The 26,594-nt window shown below is 39.2% G+C and overlaps 1 protein-coding gene across 1 annotated transcript; it reads left to right on the top strand.

The window, feature by feature from the left end:
• Nucleotides 1–26,594, top strand: MINDY2 (MINDY lysine 48 deubiquitinase 2). Its single transcript, XM_054272750.1, has 9 exons — nt 1–660; nt 7,692–7,749; nt 9,937–10,001; nt 12,526–12,684; nt 13,523–13,625; nt 14,177–14,319; nt 21,756–21,929; nt 22,806–22,979; nt 24,380–26,594. The coding sequence occupies exons 1-9, from the start codon at nt 1–3 to the stop codon at nt 24,497–24,499; spliced, it is 1,656 nt and encodes a 551-aa protein (XP_054128725.1). The 3' UTR covers nt 24,500–26,594.

Here is a 26,594-nt window from a genome sequence, read left to right on the forward strand (position 1 = left end):
ATGGAGAGCCTGGCGCAGCCCCCGCCGCCCCCGGGCTCGCTGCAGACGGGCGGCGGGGGCGCTGCCAGCCAGCTCCACCTCGGAGAGGCGGCGGCGGCCGAGGGCGGCTGCAGGGAGGCCGAGGAGGGCGGCGGGCGGCGCAGCCCTTCCCCTCCACCGGCCCCCGCTCCCGCCGCGGCCCCTCAGACCGCGTCCCCCTCCCGGGCCGCGGAGGGAGCTGCGGCGGCGGAAGGCGCGGGGCTGGCGGTGCCGGAGAGTCCCGGAGCGGTGCCCGCCTCGGAGAGCGGTCCCGCGGGAGCCGGCTCCGGGAGCAGCGGCGCTCCCAGCCCGCCGGGGGAGGAGTCCCGCAGCCTGGACTCGCTGGAGTCCTTCTCCAACCTGCACTCCTGCTGCCCGAGCAGCTCCGAGCTCAACAGCGACGCCGATGAGGCGGTGGTGGCGGGGGCCTCCTCGGGGGGCCCGGCCCCGGAGCCCGAAGGGGACAGGCCGGCGGCGGGCTCCCAGCTCCTCTCCGCTTCCAAGGAACGCTTCCCGGGCCAGTCGGTCTATCACATCAAGTGGGTCCGCTGGAAGGAGGAGAACACGCCCGTCATCACCCAGAACGAGAACGGCCCCTGCCCGTTGCTGGCCATCATGAACGTGCTGCTCCTGGCCTGGAAGGTACGGGGCGGGCGGGCGCCATGGCGGGGCCGGGCGGGCGGTGCCGCTCGGGCGGCTCGTGTGGCGCCGGCGGCGTCCGCGGCTCCCGAGCCACAGCGGCGTGAGGGCACCGCGGGAAGTTTGTGCAGTGTAGGACCAGGACGTTGTCGAGAACGCTGGAGAGGAACTTCTGACAAGGGCATGTGGCAGTAGGACTAGGAGGAATGGCTTTAAACTAGCAGAGGGCAGGTTTAGGTACAAGCAAAAAATTCTGCCCCAGGAAGGTGATGAGGCACTGGCACAAGTTGCCCAGGGAATCTGTGGATGCCCCATCCCTACCAGTGTCCAAGGCCAGGTTTATTGGGTCTCTGGGCGACCCTCTGGTGGTTTAGTAAAAGGTGTCCCTACCCGTGGCAGAGGGTCTGGAACCTGATGATCTTTCAGGTCTCTTTCAACCTAAACCATTCTCCGATTCTTTCAGTAAATATTTCAGGCTTATTTCTGCTGTTAAGCACATGTCTCACATACAGAACTTGGAAAACAAAAAGTATGTGCAGTATGTTGCCAATATACTACTTAGATGCTGCTGACATATATAGACTTACTTCGTTGTCCTAAAACAGAAATAAAATGTCTCGATGATGTTTACTAACCTGAACAATATATAACATATAATAGCTTACTGATGTGTACAGGTTTTTAGTAAGTAAAGATTACTATTTATAGCACTGAGCACATAAGTGATATTTTTGGAAAATAGGTTAGTTTCATATTATAAAGCATATGTAGAGTTGTACGAAGTGCAGAATTGTACAAAATAAGGATTTGTACGAGTAGCTGCCTGAGTAATGGGGACACATTGATACAGTTATGCAGTATAGACTGTATTTAAACTAATGAATAAATCAGATAGTGGTCAAGTGCGGCTTTGAGACCTGAAGGTTCTTGTTCTCCATAGCCATTGTGGATGTGGACTTCCCGTAGTCTTAAAGTAATTTTTTCCCCAATCTTTTAAGTAATTAAAATCTAAGCCATAACGTAGTTATTAACATGTCTCTGTGAAAGGAGTATCTGTTGGAGGAAAGCTGTAAGGTTGTGTGCATTGCAAAACAAGGATGAGGGGCACGTCTCAGGAAATGCTGGCAATTCAGCCCCGGAAGACTGAAGAGCTGATAGAACAGAGTCCTGAAATAGGAAAGCTTTACAGGAATAGCTTTTATGTTGTAGTAGCAAGGGGAAGAAATTTGGTGTTGGAAGAGTAAGAGGTTGTTTGCAGTGTGACAGGTGACTTAGGAAAAGGTCAAAATGGAAATATGCGATGAGAAGAAATTTGTTTAGATGCAGGTAACTGCAGAAGATTAATGCTGTTGGTTGAGTTACAATTTTTCTGAGCAGAACAGCTCAGACATCAGAAAGAAAACTCTGGGTGCAGTGATGTTGTTGTTTAAGCATCAGTAAAAGCAGTAGAGGGAAGTTGGGTGTGACTTTAAGGTATTGCCTTATGTAGGTTCTGCTATCCTCAGGAGGGTGTGAATGTTGTCACAGGCTTCAGTATTGAACACTTGCTTTCGGTGCTCCCTCTTTGGCATCTGGGGGTGACTTGAAAAACTTGCCATTCCTTATCAATTTTGGGGGAAACATTTTAAACTGTTAGTTACAGGGTCTTACTTTCTAATCTTTTAATGAAAGATGTCAATGGGGCAGCACTAGTCCTGTTGTTTGAATTCAAGTTTTTGGAGGTTTTGTTCCTTAACATTTTTCCTTTTCCCTCCTCTGCTGCTCTCCAACCAGAACTTTAACTGACATTCTGCTGGGATCAAATATTACATTAGTGAGAATTAAGGTAATACCCAGTTTTATAAATAGGCAAAAACCAAAATACCCCTTGGGAATGCTCTACTGTTTCTTGTTGCTCAGATTACATGAAGTTTTCTATAGTTCTGTCTATGTAAAACCTCAGCAGAATTTACATGAGTTGCAGACAAGCAGCTAAACTGGTGCAACTGTCATCACAAGTTATTATTTATAGGCTTGAGGGTTTTCCTCTTATTTGGTTATATATTGTAGTTGCTTGTAATTGATTTTCCTAATTACTGCCTCTACAAATTGGCCTTTCTTTTCCCCAGTTCATAGTCAAGAACCACATTCACAGTGGTTGGGGGTGGCAGCTCATCTGTACCTCACTGACAGCAGCTTGCCACATGTGAGGACTCAGGATGGACATCCACCTTCTCGCTCCTCCTGAGCCAACATGAACACTAGGCTGGGTCAAGTAATTATAATTTGGGAGCAAGAAGGCAGACTGAAAGATGAAAACAGGCAAAAGTAGACTGAGAATACCATAGTACACATTAGGTGAAAAGAAGCTGCATGTAATGGGGAAAAAAGAGCAGAAGAAGGAGATGAGGAGGAAAACTAGAATCACAACAGGGAATAACAAGTTAAACAGTTATGCTTTGGGTTCTATTCCCTGTATCAGCCATCATTTTTCCTCTTTAGAACTCTTTCCTGACAGGGTTGAGAGTTGTGGTCGTCCTGTGGATAGATCTGGTCTCAGCCAGCTGAAGTGCAATACTGATTTGGTGGTTGGGGTTTTGGAAATTCTGAAATAGTAGCACCCGCTGTGACTGTTCAAATTCCATTTTGAAAATACCAGGTTTTGGAACTAAGCTTGTGATAAAACTGCTGCCTGTCTTTTATCCACCACTTTCAAAGGATACAAAATACTTTGAGGTGGCAGATTGCAGAAGCTGTATTTTAAATATTAAAATTATGAAATTACTTTTCTTTTGAAGTGTTTTTGCAGTCTGCCTGTCTTAAGTGTAACTTGCAGTTTAGCTTATAGGAGGGAAAGCCAAGGAGCTCTGCTACAGGAGTGTTAGAGAAATGTTGTAAGAAGAAAAACAAAAGCATGATATCAACTTGGAAAAGTAGCTGTTGTGCAGAACAGCTGTTGTGCAAAACAGTGTCGTAACCGCTTAGACTTGTGTGATGGAAATTAAGCAGAAGTAGAGATTGAAACAAGCATTTTTAAATGTATGTACAAGCATGAGTTGTGTCCTCTGATGTAGAATAGTGTAGCACCCTGTTTTTCAGCTTATTTAAATCTGGAGATTGCTCAGTTTTAACTCAGGCCTGTGGCTCACTATGTGGTTAAGCTTAGCTATTCAAAGTTGGCTTTTCTAAGTGCCTTTTGTGATCTTTGTTAGATGTAGCTCATGCAACACTTTCTGATAACTTCTGGCATTTCATTAAATGTAATTTGGGGCGGGGGGATTATGGCAATCATCAGATGCTAAAGCTTAGTGAGGGTGCCATGTGATTCTGCTCTGTGCTTCTTAGGTAGGATGTGATGTCTTGTACCTGAAGAACTCTGTGAACATTAACGTGTTGCGCAGAAATGTCCCGGGAAGATAGTGAAACATAAAATAAGCAAGGGGAAAACATTATACAATTAGAATATAAATAATATTGTCTTGAGAATATGGAATATCTTGTCCTTATGTAGGAGAACAGTGATATTGCATATTTGAAAATGTCTTTGAAAGTTTTTTGTGTCATAATCCTCTCAACAAATGGAAGGAGCTGTGTTCCCTACACACTTAGTTCCACTAAAATTTTGGAAACTTTTAGAACTGTATGAATTACCTATTTAGGTATCATAGCAATTATGTAAGTAAATGTTATATAACCGTTTTCTTGCTTAGATGTATCCAAACTGACTGTTCAGATAAGAAGTAGAGTAAAATATTCTACTCAGAAATTCTTAACGTTAGGTTTTCATTAAAATGGCCCTTTGGGGAGGAGCTGAGCGCAGAGCTCCCTCCCGCTGCTCCCCGCTCGCTTGTCGGAGGCTGCAGTGGTGCTGCCTGCCTGCGGGCTGGCCCTGGCCCTTCGCTCACACGTGATGTGCTGTCCCTGTCGCTGTCGCTGTGCCCGGCCGGAGCTGGCACAGATTGCTCAGCGGGGCTTGGCAGCCTCCCTTCCTCCGGCACCTGTGGGATGAGCTGAGCCCGCAGGTGCGGCTGGAGCCGTGCCCAGCACAGCCACGAGCCCACTCAGGGGCTGGAGGTGACCTGGCCAAAGAGAGACACTGAGGAGATGGAGGGGCAGCGCACACTGACCTGTCACAGGTTCATGAAACTCTTCCTGCCAGGCCAGGGGCGCTTATTTGCAGAGAATATTAATTGTTTTTTGTCAAAGCTGCTTGAAGCTACCCATACCTCCCTGGAACACTGTGTTCAGAGGAGTTGCATATTTTAGATAAACATGTTTTGAGACTTTAAGTCTTATATAAGACTTATTATATAAGCCATTAGAAATTTTCTTGGACCCTTTTGATACTCATAGTATTTTCAGAAGTGTTATCCTCTGTGCATGACTATATCACTTAATTTTTTGAAGCCCTTCTGTAGTGTGGAAGAATATAGTGGAAAATTAGTATTATGTAGTTTTGGGGTTTATAGTCTAATTCATACAAACTGTGTAAGTTTTATTAGACAATCTGCTCCATATGAAAATTTGTTTACCACTCTTGTCTTTTAATTAAAGTATGCCCCAGCTGTATGTCATGCCATAGTTGTGTGAGAAGGACTGAGTTTCCCACTCCTGAGTGTAGGAAGAAAATTATAGCTAGAGTTACAGAGAGCCATCAGGGGAAAGGACCAGGAAACTGCAGTAGAGGGGTGCAGGAAGTGGGTGGGAGTTGAGGAAATGCACTTTTCCTAAAATGTGGAATTGATGTGAAATCTAGCAACTAAACATTGAAACCTATTGTGAAAATGTGTCTCAAAATAAAAGATTGTTATGGACAACAGCAGCTTCTCCTACTATTGCTTACATTGTTTTCTTCTGTTGATTTCTCTGGATAATAACTGTGGTTCTGTATGATGTTTTGCTCTCCCTTAATTCCTAAGGTATTTTTCTCTCCCATTTACTCTTCACTGTGCATTTCCTGTTGCTTAAGTGCTTGCAGTGAAGCTCTGAGCAGCTGAGAAATGTCATGTTCTCTGTATATCCCAAAGTCAGCTCTGTTCAGAAGTACTCAGAATGTGTTGGAACCCCATTAGCCCACTTCAAAGGTGTGATCAAGGTCCCACTACACATGCCAGCCCTAAAATTACACCATGAAGTAACCAATTAACTTTGCTTAGCATTTAATCAAGCAGTTAATTTTGAGAACTAGCTTGCTAAAATATCCAGCTTTGAGAGATCCTGGAAATATGAGTAAAACCACTTTGCTTTTTCTGCAGTAAAAAAATAAATGGTTAGCTTTACATTTGTTAACAGTGATATGGATAATATGTTGTGCTATTTTAAGTTCTGTACATAGAGCTTAAATAGAGGTAAGCTGTGTAATTGAGCTTTAGAGTTGGTGAGTTGGAGAGTTCTCTAAGTTACAATCAGTTGTCATTCATTTAATATTTTCAAAAAAAACATGTACCCATGCATGCCTGATTTTTCTTCTTTAATTCCTTTCCCACATCCCAGTACTACCAGCTTCTTTATAAGCCCACCATCTCTGGGTTGATCAATGTGTGGCAAATGTCAACTCTAACCCAAGTAGGGACATATTTCTTAAAGTATAAATAAGAAAGTCATATAAACTTGGGTCTCTTTCTTCTTCCACATATAATGAAATTTCTTGTGACTACATAGATTTAACACATTTACCTTTTGTCAAATGTAATTAAAATTGATAAGACAGATGTAGCCCAATCACACCTCATTTTCCCTGCTAAGTTATTAAAATAGCTCAGTTTTCATACTGAAAACCATCTCCATCACAATGTGAACAGAGTGGTGTGTTGCTATACTGTATATTTGAGTTTGGGGTGCTGCATCAAAGGCTTGATGTAGAAGTAGATGTAGATTGCTCTTCCATCCCCTGGATTTCTACTTCTTCCTTCTCCACAGCCAGAAAAGTAGGTGGAACCTATTAAATCTCAACCATGAGTTGACAGTCTCACGTCATGTCTTTCTATATGTGTCAAGGACAGCAGTGATCAGTATTGAGGGACTTGATTAAAAAATTGCTGATAAAATAAATACCTGTTGTAGACTTTGAATGGCAAGATGTTGGAGGGAGATAGGATGAGAAAATTAAAAGCTGAAGAGAGCTTAAAAATCAGCCCCAAGACAAACCAACCCCAAACCCTAGAAAAATAAAATTCACATTTATGCAGAGAACAATTGCACCATGTTTAAGGTCTGTATCCTTCTGTGATATTTCCTCAGCTTGCCAGAAGCATGTCCTGGTATGTGTTTGTGCTTTGCCTGTTGCTTTTCTTCCTGCAGTAAATCAAAGTGTTCAACCAAAATGTTTACCCAGGATGCTGGAGGAGATGAGAATGCAGGAAGCTTTTAGCTCTGCCAGGGTGGTTGGTTTTAGCACACTATGATGGTGGCAATAGATCAGGGAAGAGGAGAATGGAATATTCACCACAGAGTTCTGTGTGCCTCTCTGCTCTGTGTGGGGTTAAACCAAATGGTTAAACCTTGGAGTGTGAACATGGGATGAGAGGCTGGGAGTCATTTCCTTGTACCTGCACAAGTCTTTGGCTTCCCTGTCCCAGCAGCTACTGACACTAGATCCTTTAGAAACTTTGTACACAGGAACTTTTTGAGCTAATACGCAAAATTAATCTCTTAGTACTCAATACTCAGTTAAGAATTGTAATAAAGGGAGTCAAAGACTTGAGGGAAGTTTTCTGAACAGTTCCCAGTCTGTTAATTCTGAGTGCATGTAGTTGAGCCACTGCAGTGAGTGGTGTGGGTTCTTGTGAAGTGAAGGGGAGGGGGGTTTTGGTGGGAGAAGGGAGCACTCTGCAGATGTGCACCTGGGAGAAAGTGCTGCATGCATGTGGTTTCTCTAAAAACCAAAGTGTCTTTTTAATCTCTTCTTCTGGCTGCTGTTTAGTGGAGCTCCAGTATGCTAATGGCCTTATAAACTGGTGGGGAAATGTAATCAGAAGTCTTCTGTCTAGAAATACAGTGCTTTTTAAATTGTGGTGTTTGGGTGTTTTAAAGATAATTTACTTTTACTTTGACAGATTAAACTGCCACCGATGATGGAAATCATAACGGCTGAACAGCTGATGGAGTACTTAGGTTAGTAACTGCAATAAATCACTTCCACTTGTGTGTTGTACTTTGTAGTGCATAGCAACATAGAGCTGGTTTATGTATTTACTATTTTATTCAGCTTTTTATTTGATTCCAGAAAACTACTTACAGCATGCAATTACTCATGCTTTTCCTTAACTGGTTTTAGAAGTTTTCTGCACTGCTTTCCAAAGTGATTGGTCTGGTTCATGCCATTGGTATGGCTCAGTGCACCAACACATTGACAGATTTAAAATTATTCACATCTCTTACAGTGTTGTTTTATTGTAGTTGATAGAATGTAGTAAGTCAACTCTTGGCTTTAATTGTCTATAGTAACTCTAATCCTTGGAAGTATGACCCAATTAAAATAACAAGAAAAATTAATGTAGCCCTCACAGTGATTGGGGTCCCATTTGCAGACACTACTCTGGTATCACATTCAGTATTCAGTAAAACTGCAGCTCTGTGTATTTGACAGGGCTGGAACTTTAATAACCCTGGTGATCCAGGTGTTAAAAGTGCAGTTGTGATAGTACTTAAGCTGTATGTACCACTTTTCCTTCCCTTGTAGCCTGACAAATATAAAATGTTTGAACTTAGTAGACTAGGTTTGATTTTTCTTAATCAGGAGAAAAAAACCCTTACAATATTTTCTTTATTTTTGCTTGCAAAGAACATAGCTTGTTCTTTTCAGAAGCAAATTGCTGAGTCTTCTGGTTGAAGAAAAAAGTTGCCTACATAATTTTCTCCAAAAACTAAGAAATCTTGCTCCCTGTGTCTAAGCATTTCTTATAATTGCATTGATGACACAGTACTGTCTGAAGTCACTACATAATTCCAGTTGTCTAAATGTGTATTCTTTCTTGAAGGCATATTTTAGCTTCTGGAATTATCTTACTAAATTGAATAATAAAACCGTGTTCAAATTATTTAGGTTCCTATTCGCTCAACAGGATTAGCAGTTCTTCTACAGCTGAAAAAAAAAGGCAAAACCAACAAAACAGCCTTCAACCACTTTCAAGTAAAAAGAGTATAAATTAGAAAACTCATAATGATATTCTTCTGACTTTAGTAATGGAGCAAGAGAATAAGTACAAAAACATTGAAATAAAATCTGGAAAGTGGGTATTAGTCTCTAAAGATGTTATAAGTCTTGAACCTCAGTGTGTTGATTAACTATTAACTAATTTATTACCTTTGCATTGTAGACAAAGGTGGAATACAGATGTTGTGGTTTAAGCCCAGACAACCCCTTGCTCACTCCCCTACCAGAGAGATCAGGTAGAGAATGGAGAGGGTAAAAACCAGAAAACCTGTGGGCTGAGTTAAAGACTCAATATAGGGAAAGCAGAGCAAAACAGGGAATTAATTCACTGCTTCCCACGGGCAGGCAAGTGTTCAGCCATCCCAGGAGAGCAGCACCCTGTCACACGTGGTGACTTGGGGAGAAAAACACCATCCAGCACTCCAAGTGTTCCCCTTCTTCCTTCTACCCCCCACTTTATATACTGGGCATGATATACCTGTGCTCAGTGGGGGTCACCTGTCCTGGCTGTGTCTCCTCACATCCTCCTGTGGCCCTGTGAAAAGCAGGAAGGGCCTTGGCTCTGAGTGAGCCCTGCTGAGCAGTAACAAAAACATCCCTGTGTTATCAGCCCTGTGTTCAGCACCAACCCAGAGCACAGCCCCACAGCAGCCACTGTGAAAAGAGTGAACTATATTCCAGTCAAAACCAGCACAACAAGTTTTATAGACTTACTGGTGTATAAAAATATGGCAAAACATTCACAGTATCAGTCAGGATAAGTGGTTGTCCTTTTAAATTGTGTACAGAATTACATATGTTATTGTGAACAGTTTGACCTTTTTATATTTTTAGGCTGAGGCACAGAGGGAAGTTAGTTTTTGAATACTGAAGAGATTGGTATGATGCCCCAAGAGATTATGAAATGTTACTTTAGTAACAGTTTGCCATATGAATTTCATTTCTTAATATAATCTTACTAAGTTTTTGTATTCATATTTTACTCCATAATTATACTTCAGGTTATAAAACAATGTGATCTCATTAATTCGGTAGAAAACTTTGGTTGTGGTATTCATTATCAGTCACTTCAGTCAGAAACATTAACAGAAATGTTGAAGCTTTGATTGTGGAATAAATTTATTTTCATTTTTGCTTTGTTTTAGGAGACTACATTCTTGACGCAAAACCTAAAGAGATATCTGAAATTCAGCGACTTAATTATGAGCAGGTAAGGAGCTGCTCCTAAAGCCCAGTTGCTCATGTCTGAGGGAACTAAAACTACTTTTCTCACCTAGGGTTTGTCACCTTGTTAAAAACCAGAACCATACAGACCATTGTTTGTAGTTTGTTTTTGTCTGGGCTTGATGTAGAGTAATAATTTTATATATGTGCTATTAGTGAAGAAAACTCAATATTTATTAACAGAAGACACTTTTTTTCCCTGTTATGAAATAACAGTAATGAAGTAAAACAGGTTTTATTGAGGAAGTGTAACACAGAGGTACTAATAAAAGTATGTAACAGGGTGGTTGCTCTTTGAAGTCTTGTGCTTCATGTCCTTCAGTTGCTCTGTTCAGTGGTGCCTGCCAGAGTTTCTCTGAGGATGGAAACTGAGTAACAGAGATCTGTGTTCTTAATCATGATGGACAAAAAGAGGTTGATCCCATTTTATGAAAGGCAATATTATTTGCGCTGACCACTGTTTATATGTCATCACAGAATTCTTTCTGTACTGAAGATAATGCTATTAGATTTAAAATTTGTTGATTTAGTGTATATTTTCTGAGTTCTGTCTGTAGTCATAGTTGGTTTTTTGGTTACTCACGGAAAAGTGAATTTGAATTTTTTAATAGGTATAAGGTTTTAGGGTAGCTCTGTTTATTCTTAGGTCATTTTTCTTGTTCTCATTCAGTGTTGAAAGCCAAATTGAGTAACTGGAGATTGATTTTTATCAAATTATAGGAATTACTTTTGTAATAATGAAATTGGCTATTTTTTTCCACACAATTCTGTGTTGTAGAAGGTTATAGCTATAATCAGCTTGTAGGAGGGTGATGAAAACTATTATGCCTGGTGAAAGTACAACCTGTATAGCTTTCTTATGCTCAGATATATGGCTTTAGAACATAAATGTCACATACCTGAAGTTTTGACCATGTAATTTCAAAGAAGCCTTCTGCTCTAGAAATCTTCCAAGTTGCTTTGAAGGTACGGAAATAGTTAAAGTAGAAGTGATAATGTTGAAATTGTAGCAAGAAACTTTTGTGGTTTTCTGGTCTGTTTGATGTAATCCTGCTTTGTTTGCAAAGTAAACATTTACAAAAATGCAGCTATTGTCTGTAGATGTATGGTCTGAATTTGTGGATGACACTGTGCTGACTTACTGTGGACTTCTTATTCATTCAGCAGAGTATGATTATGGCAAAATATCTTTCAAAACAGGTTTTCATATTTGATGTCTGGCCCCTCCTAATGACATGCTCTTGTTAAGGTGGCTTGGTTTGCTTTTAAAGTGATACAAACTTAAAAGGTGAAGCCAGTCTTGAGAATTACTTCCAAATCTTGCTAAATTCTAAACCTTGTGACAGCAAAATGTTAGTAAGATGAAGCAACTTGTAGTAAGGCAGTGGGAGCTGTTCCATTCCTGATCATGGAAACTTGACTGAGCAGAGTGGTTAAAGGGCTACAAGTATTAAAACTCTCATTTGTAGCAGCCATGCTCAAGTGCAGATTCTCATCAGAAGACAGCAGAAGCAGCTGTCTTTAACCATCAGTAGTTTCAGTCTGTGAATCTTTGCTGTCTCCATCTCCTGTCCAATCTGCATTTCTGGTCTTTGTCATGCTATTTTCTCATTGTTGTAAGCCTGAATTCCTCTTAAACAACAGATTGTTGCAAAACCCAAAAACCCCCAAACAAACAACAAAGTGCCTCAGTTTCCCCAAATCTTTTGCACAAGACTTTCTGACTGTGTTCTTGTGGACTTTTCTCACTTAGTGGAAAATTCTTTTTCCTGCCATGTTGGGAATTTTTTTTATCTGTTGGTTCAAGATAGGTGTCTCACAAAGCATGTTTTCTTTGGCTCATCTTTCCTTTCTGTGATTGGAACTTCATAACTTGATAATTCTCCTTAGGATTCCATTGGGATCACTACTATAATTAATAAGTGCTACTTTCATGACTTGTTTTAACAGTAGAATCTACAGGCCATTTAAAGGTATGCCCAAAATAAGGTAGAAAATGGTTTTTTTATTAAAGAAAAAAAGTGGTGAACAATTCAAGACTGATTCTCAGTACTGAACCCTGAAATTAGAGCTGGCAAGTGGGTCTGTGTAGCTCTTACTGTTCATTCATTATGTAGTGACAAGTACTTCGGCCTGACTTGTAAGGGAAGGTTTAAAAGGGGAGAAGAAACCTCAAGGAAAGTCCCTTGAAGATTCCTTTATAATTCAGTTTTCTTGCAAACATCTGGCTTGTGGCTTTGGGAAATAGACCTAAAAGCAATCAGAACTGCCTAAAAGTAGTTTATAGGTGTAAAAGAGGTGATTGGAGGGAGATTCTTTTATTTCATGTATCTCCTGACACAATATGTGATGTGAATGTGCATTGAAACATTTGTTTAGGTAATTTACCCTTTACATTTTTTTTTTTTAAGTGTCAAGTCGATGAGTACTAAATGATGACGGGTTACAAGAGTAACCACCAAGTGTCCAAAGCTGTTTTGGGTGATCTGTTCTGTTCTTTCTGTTGTCAGAATATGAGTGATGCAATGGCAATTCTGCATAAGTTGCAGACGGGTCTGGATGTCAATGTGAAGTTCACAGGTGTCCGAGTATTTGAATACACACCCGAATGCATAGTGTTTGATCTGCTGGATATCCCCTTGTACCATGGATGGTTAGTGGACCCTCAGGTAATTTACTCCATTTCAATTCTTTTAAAAAAATATTACCGTGAATGTTATTGGTGGGAGGGGAGATATTTCTGAATTTTAACAAGTCAATAATGAATACGATAATGAAGTTTTTTAATCTAGTCAGAAAAATTGAGGAGTAAATACAAACTGTGGTTTTTTTAGTGTAGGAGCTCTGCAGAGCCTGGGACTATAGTCAAACCACTTTAAAAGCCTTCTATGACTCTGTAAAGGAGAATTGTCTTTCTGAGGGAAGTAGCAAGTTGCCCCAGATACAGTGTCCCAGTCATCATTTTTGAAAGCTTATTAGAGAACACTTGGAAGGAATACAAAGTTACTTTCCTCCTCTTTTTAATTCTGGTTTCTTAGTCACTGCTATTGAGAAATGAGGATGGTGGAACTGGTTGGAGAGAACTGCATCTTTAGCAAACATGTAATTTATTTTTAATTATATTATTTAATAAGTAATAAAGTGGTATTGTTTGCTGAGGGGGAAACTGGTGAGTTTAGCTGCAATAATAATGCCTAAGAGTTTTTCTTTTCATGCCTTGTTGGTGGAGAGAACCCCTGTTCTCTTCCCCTGGCCCTGCTGATCCAACTTATGTCATGTTCATGCCTCAGCTTTTGATGCTAAGGGTTAATGGAAGAATTTAAAATAGGATCTGAAATAGCAATATATGTAACACTCTGAGCTAAAATGTTTTGGCCTACATTTTTAAGGGGATAACATCCTCTCTTTATTGAATTCTTATTGTCTTATTAATAATTGCCACTGGCTTGCAGCTGTGTTCTGTTCTTCTCAAAGGTAAATCCTCCGTGTTGTTCATTCCTGCTGCAGGTTGCTGACATAGTAAAAGCAGTTGGTAACTGCAGTTACAATCAGCTGGTGGAGAAGATAATCTCTTGTAAACAGTCAGAAAACAGTGAACTGGTCAGTGAAGGTAAGCCATGTTTTTCTGTATTTTATCAAAGTATGTGTCCTGCCAAATTCCAGCAAGATATTTTCCCTATGGGTGATGCTGAGTAGAGATACAAGTGGGAAGAGCTGCATTCTGTGTGCTGAGCTGCTTTCCCTGGGCAGGCACCCAGGACTGTGCTTGTCTTCTCTGCTTCTCTAATGCATGCTCTTGATCTATTCAATACAATTCTTCAAAAGCTGGCAAGAACTTCCCCTATTGTGGCAGCATTCAGATTTCAACTTATCTATGTATTTGCTCCTATAAATCAGAGTATCAGTTATATACTCCATTACAACAAGGGAAAATATGAGTAATATTAGAAGTGGATACAGCATTTCTGAACAGGGGAAGGTTTGTTTGCAATGCTGTGGTTTTAGAACTTTGAAACTTGTCCCCTCTTTTTATGTGTTCCCTAAAGCTTGTGGCAGTATGGGGACGTAGGGGGAAGATAGGAAAAATACTACTATTGTTTCCAGGTGTTATGTTAGCAAGTGTGTAATAGACACACATAACAGTATGTTTTGCTTTTGTAGGGTTTGTAGCTGAGCAGTTCCTAAATAACACAGCTACACAATTGACATACCATGGACTGTGTGAGCTGACTTCAGCTGTCCAGGAGGGAGAGCTTTGTGTGTTCTTCAGGAACAACCATTTTAGCACCATGACCAAATACAAGGTACATCCAGCATTTTTGTCTTTATTGTTGTGTTTTGTGTTTCAAAGCAAGTCATGCTTTTTTACTGTCTTGGAATAGAATTAAATTCCAGGTTGTTATATATAAATACGGCTTACAGTGACTGTAAGGTCTGTAGCAAATGTTACTTAGGAATTATTGATTACAGTGGTTTAGGCACTGGGATCCATTACTACTTTAACTCTTCTTGTAGCCTTTCCCTTTATGTTCATTTTACTCCCTGTGTTAACTCTTTATGGTTAGTTATAGTTATGTACACTTCTTACATGGCTGAAATTTTCTTGCAGTTTGTGGTTGGCATGATAAGGTTACTTTAATTTCTTGTTTCTGAGGATCTAAAAGTTTGCATTACATTTGGCCAGTAGATGAATAGGTCCATATACAAAATCCCAAATGTTTTGAGAAGTTGAAATGGGCTGCAATATTGGTTCCCTTTGTTAGGGAAGAGAATTTCTTTTAATTATTTTTTATCTGTATCTGGGGAAGCAATATGGCAGCAGTTGTGAAAAGAGTATTCCAGGATACAAAAAGCAAGTGTCAGCTTGGTTAGTGCTTCTGGGACTCCTTCCTCCATGGAATGGAGAATCTGCTTTGGAATGTTTACATTCATTTATGGAGAATCTTCATGCTAAAACAACTTTACTTTTGCTAGGATAGTAGTGTATGAGTTTTTACCCTTGTAAAAGAAGCTTAAAATGATGTTTTGGTTATCTGTTATTAAATAAGACTTTAATTTCATGTACACTTGTGTTTATGAATAATGGTAATAAAAGCAAAAAAGAAGATGTGTGTAACATGCAAAAAAGTTAAGAAACCCCTGGTTTTGCCATTATATGATAATGTCATATACCTCATGTGAATGACTCTTTAATTTATTACGTCTAGTCCTTTTTTCCTCCCTCTTTTAATCTTGACTGTGCTAATCTTTGGCATTTTGAGTAACTACTCATAAGCTGAGTTTAAGGTCTGAACAGTCCTGATAAATAATGATTAACTCTACAAGCAGGTAACATATTTGGTTTTCTGATTAGAGTACATCTGAGATGTGGTTTAAATCTGTGTATACAATGCCACTCACTTAAAGCAGTAGGGCAAGGAAAAGGCTCTTTCTCCTCCCTTCCATTTAAATAACCCAGAGCTATGAAATAAATCTCTGTGTGGTCAAATATTACCTGATGCAGCTCATTTAAATCCCAATTTTGAGTATAGTTTTTCCCCTCTCTGCTTTTCCAAATTTAGTTTTTGGATTAGCTGGTGGCAGCTTGTGAAGCAAGCCTGTACTCTGTTATACGCTTGTTACATGGAGTGGGGTTTGGTTTTAAAAAAGAAAATAGTAAAAGTACAGCTGCACTTTCTGGGTACAAATGGTATCTAGAGGTGCAGGTGCTCTTTTACTTTGTTTAAAGGCCATTCCAGATAAAATACATAAATCCTTTTTATATATTTATAAAATACATAAATCCTAAATTTTTGTGCTATTATTAAATCCTTTAAAATATTATTTGTAGTAAATACAGTCAGTAAGTATCACTTTGACCTGTGGATTATAAATACAGATTAGTTTTGTAAAACATAGGCTCTTTGTAGTCTTTTGCAGCCCAGTATTACATTAAAGGGTAGAACCTGGTATGTGTCTGTACTTTATCAGCTTCATACTTGTAAACATTTATTTACTTCTCAGCTGAGATCCTTTTTCCTTATAGAAATAAAATGCAACACTTCAATGAGTTAAATATCCTCAGCCAATATTAATAATACAGAACAGGTTAAGGCAGTGAGTAAAAATCTGTCTTGACTTTTATCTGTAAGAACTAAATACAAGTCCTAAGAAATATTAAGTTGAAGTATTTGAAAATGAGTGTTGTTTGTATATTTAAGGTTTGCTGCTGCCAAGTCACAGTGGGTTTAATCTTGTGCTTTTTGAGAATTCTTAGAACTCTGAAATGCTAAATTTTTAAATAGAGGCCATTATTCTTGTTTTTACAGTCATTATGGGGAATGACCTTGTAGTTAGTGTTTAATTTCCATGTTATTTACATGTTTTGGTTCCTGAGGTTATTGCTTGTGAGCAGTGTTCATTTTGATTTGGATTTGTGTTGAGTGGCACATGGGAGAATTTGAGCTATCAAGCAACTTTTTATTAAAGACATAAAATAAGTTTTAAATTGATGTTGAAAGGCCAGCAGTAACTCTGTTGGCTCCTACCTAGCCAGCTGTTTGCAGTAGCTGTGAGTCTTGGGGGTCTTTTGTATCAAGTCAGAAATAGACTTAACTTGGGCTTTTACCCAAGATCAGCTCTCCAGAAATTTTTGGCCCTCCAGGATACTCCTGTGAGTGCCAGATGCATTGTTGCTGAAGAGCTGAGATTTCTATCACCTGCTCCACTCTTTCCATCTCCTGGGTTTAATGCTCACCCTGCAGATGGAGTTTCCTCACAGTTTGAGCAGTAGGCAGCAGGAGCTGGACTATGGAGAAAAGCCCATCCATTGGGAAAACTGGAGATACAACATATGCCAGGGAAAATGGAGGTATAGAACTTGTAGGGCAAGAATGATGCCATTATTTTTTCTCTTTCTCTAACACTGCCTTTCTCTCTTTCCCCTCCAAACCAATACATGAAAATGTATAAATACAGCAGCTATAAAGTTAATCAGAAGGGAATTACACATTTATTCCTTTCTCTCTTTCCCCTCCAAACCAATACATGAAAATGTATAAATAAAGCAGCTATAAAGTTAACCAGAAGGGAATTACACATTTATTAAGTTGTCCATGTAATAAAATCAGTGTATTTTTAGAAACACAGCTTAAGTAATTAGCAATTATTATTCTAATTAAGCTAATGCTTAAACTTTTATTTGGCAGCTTTAATGTACAGCTGATACAAGGACCTGTACACTGGGGATATTTTTAAGTGCAGTGTGGGTTTTCTAAGGCTGATATTTTAGTGAAAGGACTTGGATTTCCAAACCTTGTCCATTTGCCCAAGTAATAATTTTTTCTACTTCCTGTCCCTTTCATTGCATACTAATAGTCTTGGCTCATGTAATTATACAGTAATAATTTTCAGCAGTTAAAAATGTGATTTTATTTTTTTGCCTTTGCTTTTCATTATGCAGATAATAAATACATCAAATGATAATTCCCTAGATCAAGGAAAAACAGGACTGTAAAGAGGGGATCAGTTTGGTAAGAAGATCTTAGTTCAGTTGGAATGTTTTTCCCACAGATTTGTGTGTAACAGAACCTGTGTTCTTTACTGAAAAGTATCGAGACATTTACCTGTTTGGATTTTTAAGTATGTGTGTTTTCTACTTTATAAATGTTGTGTTTCTGCTTCAGAACTCAACAGATACTTTCATTCCAATACCAAGTGTATTTTAAAACAGTAATTGCACTTTTTCCTTGGGCATTTAAGATTGGCATAGTAGAGGCAATGAATATAACTGCTTAAAAACATGTTTATTTTTCAATTTCTTAGTAAGTGTACAGTTCTTATGCTGAGGGTTACTCTGAATTCAGTAGTACATACTTTCTTTAAAAAAATATTTTTAATGTTAGTATATCTGAATGTTTCAACTGTTAGAGAAAATTAAAACAACGTTTATTCATCCACTTAAAGCACCTTCACAAAAACAAAGGGATCTGATCCAGAAGTCCAAGAGAATATTTACATACTATTCAAAACATAAGGCTTAAAATGTTGGTCTTTACTGTAGAAAGACATTGGACATGTGTTTGGTTTTCTGAATTGCTGGAAACTTGGTAATTGGCATTAGAACAAGTAGTTCAAAAACATTCATTATTTAATCTGATTATGAAATTATCCAAGGAAAGGAGATCTAGTAACATCCCTTATAGCCTATATTTGTGCATTTCAGAGAGGGATTTTTTGTGCAAACCAGAAGACTGAGAGATCCCTGTTCGGGAGAATTATCTTGCTTTATCCTCAGCTTTATTTCAAGGTTTTTATATGTGAAACTATAAAATCTGGGCATTGGTCTACAATATCTAAGTATCGATTCTTAGGATAAATAATTAGTCATAACTTTGTTCAAGTAAACTCTGTCTACTGGGACTTCCATTTTTTTACTCCCTATTGACTATAGTTAGTAGCAGATACTTTTGCTGTCTATAACATGCTGGTATTTTGTGGCCAGCGTTAACCCAATGGGGAGACTGGGTATTTGTTAAAAACCCCACATTAAAAAAAAAAAACAAAAAAAAAACAACTAAAAGATAATCTGGTAGCACTCTAGAAATGGCCAGTTAAGATTTTCTGAGGGTAGAAACATTTTGTAAAGCGGGACAACTCTTCTCAGAGAGTGAGGGGTATTTGAAAGCCATTTTTGTGCGCATTGGTCACCTGAGTGTCCCGAGCTCGGCCTGGTCAGCTGTGCACAGGCCGGGGCCGTGTCCCTGTCCCCCCTCGGGGCCGTGTCCCCTGTTCCCCAGGCCCCGCGGCCGTGTCTCTGTTCCTCCCCCGGGGCTGGCCGTGTCCGTGTGCCCCCCGGGAGCCGTGTCCCTGTCCCCCCTCGAGGCTGTGTCCGTGTCCCTCGCAGGCAGCCCCGGCCTGGCTGTGGAAGTGCCTGGGAAGGAAGGGCGGCTCCTTCCTGGCCGCAGGCTCGGTGCGGGCCCGGCTCGGGGCAGCGCGGAGCTCTGAAGGTAAGAGCTTCTGTCGGGTCCCGGGCAGTCCTTGCTGGGGCCGGGCTGTGCCACTGAGTGTGGCCTGTGCCTTTAGCGTGGGGAAGAGAACGTGCCTGGCATTTAAATTGTGCCTGCAGAGCCAGTGTCTATTTTCTTGTTGCAAAGGAAGAACAAACCCATGATGAGAGGCTACGTTACGGCTTGCAGCAAAAGAGCCGCCTCCTCTTACTTTATATGAAATTATTGCCAAAGGTTCCATGAATATTAGCAATATTGTGAGGGTCCTGGTTGGGGTTTTTTGTGGAATCCAATGTAATTATACTAATATGATGTAAAGATCAGAGAAGTTGGTTAAAAACAAGGGAAGGTATGACTTTGGATCTCTGATCTGTGATTTCCCATTTTCCTTTCATTCCAATAATGTGACCAGGAACTCTGTCCCTTATCAGGTGCCTTATCAGGTCCTAGGGAGCCTGTGTTTATTGCTTTGCTAAGCTTTGTTCAAGTGAAGCAGAATGTCTGAAGGTATGCAGTTGGTATTGGAATTGCAGTGCTGGTGTTCAGCTAATGTGGTGATATGTAATACAGTTTATTGCCTTTCATTAGGGAGCTGTGTTACATTTATTTTGTATTATTTACGCTAATGTGACATTTTTACAATCAGTGTTCTACTGAGAAATTCTTACAAAGAATATGAATTGTATTTAAGATTTGAAACAGGTCTCCATTTCAAGCAAGTGTTAATCCATCCTTAGATGCTAGATTCTAGTTGCATGAAGGCAATGATATACCTTAATATTTGTGTGTGGAAAAATTAAGCTTATAATAGTTTGGAGATAGGAAAACTAGTATTTTCATAATTTCAGTATTACTAAGCTGCACAGTTTATGGGCTGTAATTAAAATGTATGGCATAATAGAGGAAAACCTGAGAGACACACAAACCACCCCCTTTTTTAGGTTTTGTTTGAGTCGATGTACTGTTCAAAATAAAACTTAAAAGTTCAAATAAATTTTATCTTTAAAATTCTGGGATATTTCAAAATATTTTTGAAGACCTCTTGTGTACAAAATGTTGTGAAATCGGTATTTTGTGCAAACTGGAAACGTTTTATTTTCTTCAGGTAACTTTAAGTGTCAAGAGTTTCAGTTTTTAGGCAGGTTTCCAAGGGACAGCTGATTCCTTAGATCATGTTATGTGATCAGACTTGTTGCTGACACCTGTATTTATGTCTGTGAAGCCCCCCTGTGCTGGTTAACTCCCATTCCAAAGCTTGAACATACAGTATGTTACCTGTTTGGTTTTGGTTTGGGTTTTTTATCCACTCTGTTTGGCCTTGTGTATAAGTGCATGTTATGGTATTAGGTAATATTGGAGTAATTACTGTACGTGAGTCTTCAAATAATATTTTTGCTACATCAAGTGACCTCCCAGCCCCAGCAGGGGCAGCTGTAAACAGAGTGGGATTGGCGAGACATGAGTGGAATTTCAACATCTCCCTTAGAGAGTCATTTTGTGACTTCAGAGGAGTCAGGGAGCTTGTTCTGTATGTGTTGAGTAATGGACAAGAAATGGACAAAGTTTCCATTTCTTACCTGTTTAGCCTTAGAAATCATTAGAACAGGATCTGCCTCTTGCTTTGGTACAGCTTCAGCACAGCAATCTTTGAGAACCCTTTGTGTGCTGCTGGAATACAAATACCAAATGTTTGTGGATGTCACAATAAACTTGATTTTTATGGCTAAACCACTGCTACAAGTTTTGTATTGAGTGTCTTGATCTGGTACATTCAGTCATACTAATGGGAGCTTCAGTCTTAAAATGCTCTATGGTCAGTAACAACATTCTTGATTTGGAGTATAATCCTAAAAACATGATAAAAAAGGTAGGATGAAATAAATGGATTGATTTAAATGGGTATTTTGTGCTGCTTTGCTGTCCCTCAGACATGCAGCACCATCTCCTTTCACTTGGTGCCTACTTCAGTTATTTCCCTTTGATTTCAGCTCCTCTCCCACTCCCTCATACTAAGCTTCATTTCATCCTTCCAGTGCCTTGGTATCTGCCCTTGTTAGCATTCATTAGTGTCTCCTTCACTCCAGACCAGCCCATTTTATAATTTCAGACTTTGAAATCAAGAAATTTGGCCTTATGGAACTGTAAAATTACTAAAATGCCAACAAAATAATTATTGGTAACAAGTGATAGCAACAATCTTAAATTTAGAGCTTTCAATTGACACAGACCTCAAATTCCATCAAAACTCATTATGAAAGGTGAAGTCTGAGATGTGGCCATTTTGAGGTGATGCCTCTTGGATTGTTTGGAAAGGTCACCTTTGTCTCCATACCTTGCCTTTGGAATTTAATGTGATTACTTCTAGGATTTAAAGTTTTTCTTGCTAGGTTTTAAATCTACTTCTTAGGTATGTTTCTAAAGAGCTGTCAAGGTATATAGATTGATACATATTAATATATTAATTCATGAATATATATTCAATGTTTTATATTAATTTCTAGTCAATATGAACTTCCATTAAGAATGCAGAGTTGCAAGATGGAATACAGAAATGGTGTGGTTGTTAATTTAGCAGTGAATACTAGTATCTGGTGGTTTAATGCTGTATGCTGATTTATTTAATTGCCAAATGTGCTAAAAACTCTAAATGTTTTATTGGAATGCAACATTTGTATTGTTTCTGCTACTTAAGATTGTAAAAAGTTTTTTTTTTTTTTTTTAGTTTTACAAGTTTTCCTTGTTTTTCTGTGTAGGGTCAGCTTTACCTGCTGGTGACAGACCAGGGCTTTCTTACAGAAGAGAAGGTTGTGTGGGAAAGTTTACACAATGTGGATGGTGATGGGAATTTCTGTGACTCTGAATTCCACCTGAGGCCTCCATCAGACCCTGAAACTGTCTACAGAGGGCAGCAGGATCAAATAGATCAGGTAGTGCATTTCTGCCTTTCCATTGTGAGTTAGTACTGATTTGTAGTGATATTTATGTGTAATTCCACAGATGTGTATGTGTGTATACTCATGCATATCTGGGACTATGAAACTCCTTTAGGTAATTAGATTGGGGTTCCCAAAAGTGCCACTTGAATGTATTAATATGGTTTTGAGGGAGAAAAGTAAGACCAACGGAGTAGTTTGGAAAATGGGATTTTAATCTTTCAGAATCCACTTCTGGCAAGTCCTCACTCGGGTGAAATGTCACCTGTTTTGTATATGGAAACAGAAGCAGACTGTGGAATTTCTTCCTACACAACAAACTCCCTTCAGCTCATTAAGATTGTCATAGCTGAACTTTGCCTTCTGCTGCCCACCTGGCTGAGTGTAGGACAGACCCCACAGCAGATTGTGTGTCTGGTGGGTGTTTGTTGTTCTTGCTGAGAGAGAGTTTGCAGAAGTCATGAGGTGGGGCTGACTTGTACCAGGTAATGCACAAATGCAGAGCAAGACTAAGTTCCTTGAAAATCTATAGTTTATAGTAATCACCATCAATTTTTTTAAATACTGAGGGAAAATTAATAATTCTCTCTCTCTCAGAATAAAAATCTGACAGATAATTTGCTGCTGTGTAGGTAATAGAATTTAAACCTGAAAGCAACATTTTATAATTAGTTTTTGTGTCAGCTGTTCTCAGCCTTCCTGCAGTTGAGGTTATGGACAGGTTCTGAAAGAAATTCCTGATCTCCATTTGAAGATAAGGCTGGGAGAAAAGTGATGGTACAGTGTAGCTGCACATGGTGAAAAATTCACTTGGTATGACATGACTCTGTTTTCTGTGAAAGAGCATTAATTCACCAGTTTACTCTTTAGGATTACCTGATGGCATTGTCTCTACAACAAGAGCAGCAGAATCAAGAGATTAACTGGGAACAGATCCCAGAAGGAATCAGTGATCTGGAGCTAGCAAAGAAGCTCCAGGAAGAGGAGGACAGGAGAGCTTCTCAGTACTATCAGGAACAAGAACAAGCAGCTGCTCAGGTCCAGGTAAGAAAACCGTACTACAGAATATGATCATCAATTTTAGAAAGTATGAATAATTGCATAGATACATCTGTGCTTGTACACATTTCAGCCTGAGGTGGATACAGGAATCTTTAGGAATACACTACAGTTATCTACATACACTACAGAGTATGCATGTAGATATGGCAAGTGCAGACATTTAAATACTTTAAAGCAGGCTTAGCCTTCTAAATTAGGGTTTCATTTATATTTATTTTGGAATGATGGTATGAATTAATATGTCAGGTTACAAAGATGGTATTAGCTAGTATTTTACATTACTTGCAGAAGAGCATTGAGCTAAACTTTTTGGTAATAGTTGAAGCTTTGTCTTTATTTTGTGTTGCAGAAGTTTGTTGCTGTACATTTTTAGGTGATTCAGACTGTGATCTCATGTGAATCTATTCTGTTGTTCCAAATAAAGCAGTTCACAGTTTCTCCCAGTACACCTTTCCATCCCATAACCATAAGCAGTTGATTTCAAAATCTTCTGAAAATGTGATTCATGAACATGTCTATCAAAAAATGCAATTTGACTGAATCTTCTGTGCCAGAGACAATATTTATTTAAGCTGGTGTTTTGGATTTAGAGAGGTTCTAACCGCTGAGGGCTTTCAGAACTGCTTTATTTACAAATAGGTGAGAAATAATCTATATAAATCCTGCATCTTTGGCCTGAGTAATTCAGAACCCTTAACTGATACGTTTGTTAAGCATGAAACAAGAATTTTGACAGGCAAAAGTTATTTGCACTGTTTGTTGCTTTAATAGAACCAGCAGTACCTAGTTAAGACACAGCTTCATACCTGCCAAAGGCAGGAGGAACTGAAGAACCTGCTGAACAGGATTAAGAGCCTGCTTCTTTGCAGCTGTGAATGGGTAACAGAGGGAATAGATGATGAATTAACAAAACTTATGTTGCCTTTGTATACCAACCCCCTTGCCAAGTTATTAAAGAGTTTGTAGTCACAAAAAGCTGCTGCCTTACCTAATCTTGCTGTCCACTCCAGCACTTTGGCTCTGCAAATAGTGAAATGTGGATTATGTACTTATGAGAGAAACCAAGAAAAAATTCCAGTGCAATAATACAGAAGTGCCAGAAAATGCTTGAAACCATATTTTATTGAAACTACTGATCTGTATATGTGGACACAACAGAAAGGACACATGAAACTTCAAATATATTTTCAGCTGACTTAATTTTCAAGAAATACACAACTTTTGTGGAGGTCCTGGAGTAGGTATACCAAAAACCCTACCTGAACTCTACTGGTTTGCATAATACTTAAAACTTTGTGTTTTGAACTTGAGCACACAGGAGGAGTTCAGGCTGTATGTGCAGTGGGGCTGGGTTTATTTCCCATGTTATTTTCCCTACACAGCAGGTACAAGGTGCTGCCTCTCCAGCCAGCACAAGACAATCCGGGAGTAATGAACGCAAACGCAAAGAGCCTCGAGAGAAGGAGAGGGAGAAAGAGAAGAACAGCTGTGTTCTCTTGTAACAGAGCATGGATTCCACCTGGAGCCAAGTGCATGTCCTCAGAAGCAAAAACAAGGAGTCAAAAGGAAGACAAACCTGTTACATGCCGCCTGTGCCTGATTACCCCATGGATTCTGTTCACGTTCCAAGAGAGGATGGATGGCTTTGTACCAATCAGACTTCCTTCAAAGTCACGGCGCGAGCTGCTCAAGAGGGAATTCCAAACCACAGTTGGATGCGGCTGTGCTTTGAGTTAGTCATAAGAATTATTGCACCTTGTAGCTGAACACACAACTCATGGCAAGTCCTGTGTCATAGTGACATCCATTACTCGTTACATCAGTTAGTAAGCTATTTTATCTTCTACTCTAAACAAAGATAATTCATTTTGTGTAAGGCTTTTTCCTGAAGTCTGTACACGAGCACAACGGAGTTCTGTGTTACTTCCTTAGTATGAAACTATATCTTAGGCTGGGTATAGTCTCCATGACACGAGAGCCCAAATAACAGCTGGGCACTGCCTCCTCAGTGTGTCCAGATTTCTTTGCTTCTGGATCTGGTATGTTCTTTTTTTGAACCCAGATTTATACTTGTTACTGCTATCACTACATCTCCTGGCCAGCTTTCTTGCCCCAAGAATATGTGACTTGATAGGCAGCATACAAAAATTTCGTGAAGAAAATGGGGCATTTATTAAAAAGCAAGATGAATATTGTTTGCTTTTCTTGCAACTACAAACTGGGTATGGCAACTCAGATGTTATCAGGGTTAAACAAGTAATTTTATAGGTAACTTCTTTTTCTTTTATTCTTTTTTTCTCTTGTAGGTAAACTGGACCAGATAAGCTTTTATTTATTGACCTCTCCATATGATAGATGAATGATGAGAGGGAACTAAAGTCTATAATAATCGTTATTCTATATAAGAATGCAGAGTTAAAATAACTAACTATCTGCCTTTTATCCAGAAGTACCTTGAACTTCAGCATGACGTTAACATGTCCACTTGTATATTTAAGCAAGTGTACTGTAGTTAAAAACACACTTCTTTGTTTGTTTTATAAATCATGTATTCTTAAAAAAGCACACTTCTGAAGGGGTGAGAGAGGAGTGAAGCTCCCTCTCTGAGATGGTTTGAAAGGTGGTCAGGTGTAATATTTTGTTTTTTTAAATCACTAATTTAGAATTTTTGGAAACCAGATTTTTCTAATTTATGGGAACCAAATAAACATGTTGCATCTTGTAGTATTTATAGAATGCAGAAACAGAACACTTGATGAATTTTGAGGGAACTACAAATCTTTCTCCACTTCCATTAAATCAATAACAATTAGTTCTTGCTGAACCTTTTGATAAAAATTTCTATTTAGCGATTTGTAGATACTTTTGAAAAAGGCTGCTTCTCCTGGACAAGTTCTGTATCTGTGCTCTAAGCCTTAGTGTTCACACAGAATAACCTGGGCAAGAGGTGGAATATGACATTCCTGCTTCCAGGTGTTTGGAGAATGTCTGCAAAAGTGGGTGTCTCACACAATCCACTGGTAAAAAGCCACTTCACAATTATTTCAGACTGCACTGGCTGCACTGCTGGCAACCAGTCACCACACACATCTGCTACCAACCTAGAATGAAAATGAGATAAAGGAAGAATGTCTTACCAACTAAAGGGCCAATTTGTATCACTTTTCTTCCATGCCTTTTCCTCTTTTGTTTTTCTTCCACTTTTGTTACGATTTCCCTTTTATAATGATGAAGTAATGAACAGTAGGTCTCTAATATGTAAACTGTAAATTTAAAAATATCTTCTCTAGAAAAGTCATGCCCAGAGAAGTAATTTTAATACTTAATGTGTGCAGTTCAGATAATTTTCTATGTCAAAGCAAAGGTTGATGTCTTTTTTTTCCTTTGCAGCAGCCTAACTTCAAAAATTAATGTGATGGAGGATCACCAACATAATGATTTAGCTACTTTAAGTAGATGAGAAAATATTCCAATAGTGTCAATAACAGAGACTTTAAGCCAGAATGTTGTTTAAAAACATTCTGTTACTAAGATTTTTCCAAATTTTGTGTATTTACATTTATTTATTGACCTTGAAAAATAAATATGTCAAGCTAA

Source organism: Melozone crissalis, unplaced genomic scaffold (genome assembly GCF_028551555.1).
Source record: "Melozone crissalis strain CALT ecotype California unplaced genomic scaffold, PUWL_Pcris_2 ptg000014l_1, whole genome shotgun sequence".
Lineage (NCBI taxonomy): Eukaryota > Metazoa > Chordata > Aves > Passeriformes > Passerellidae > Melozone > Melozone crissalis.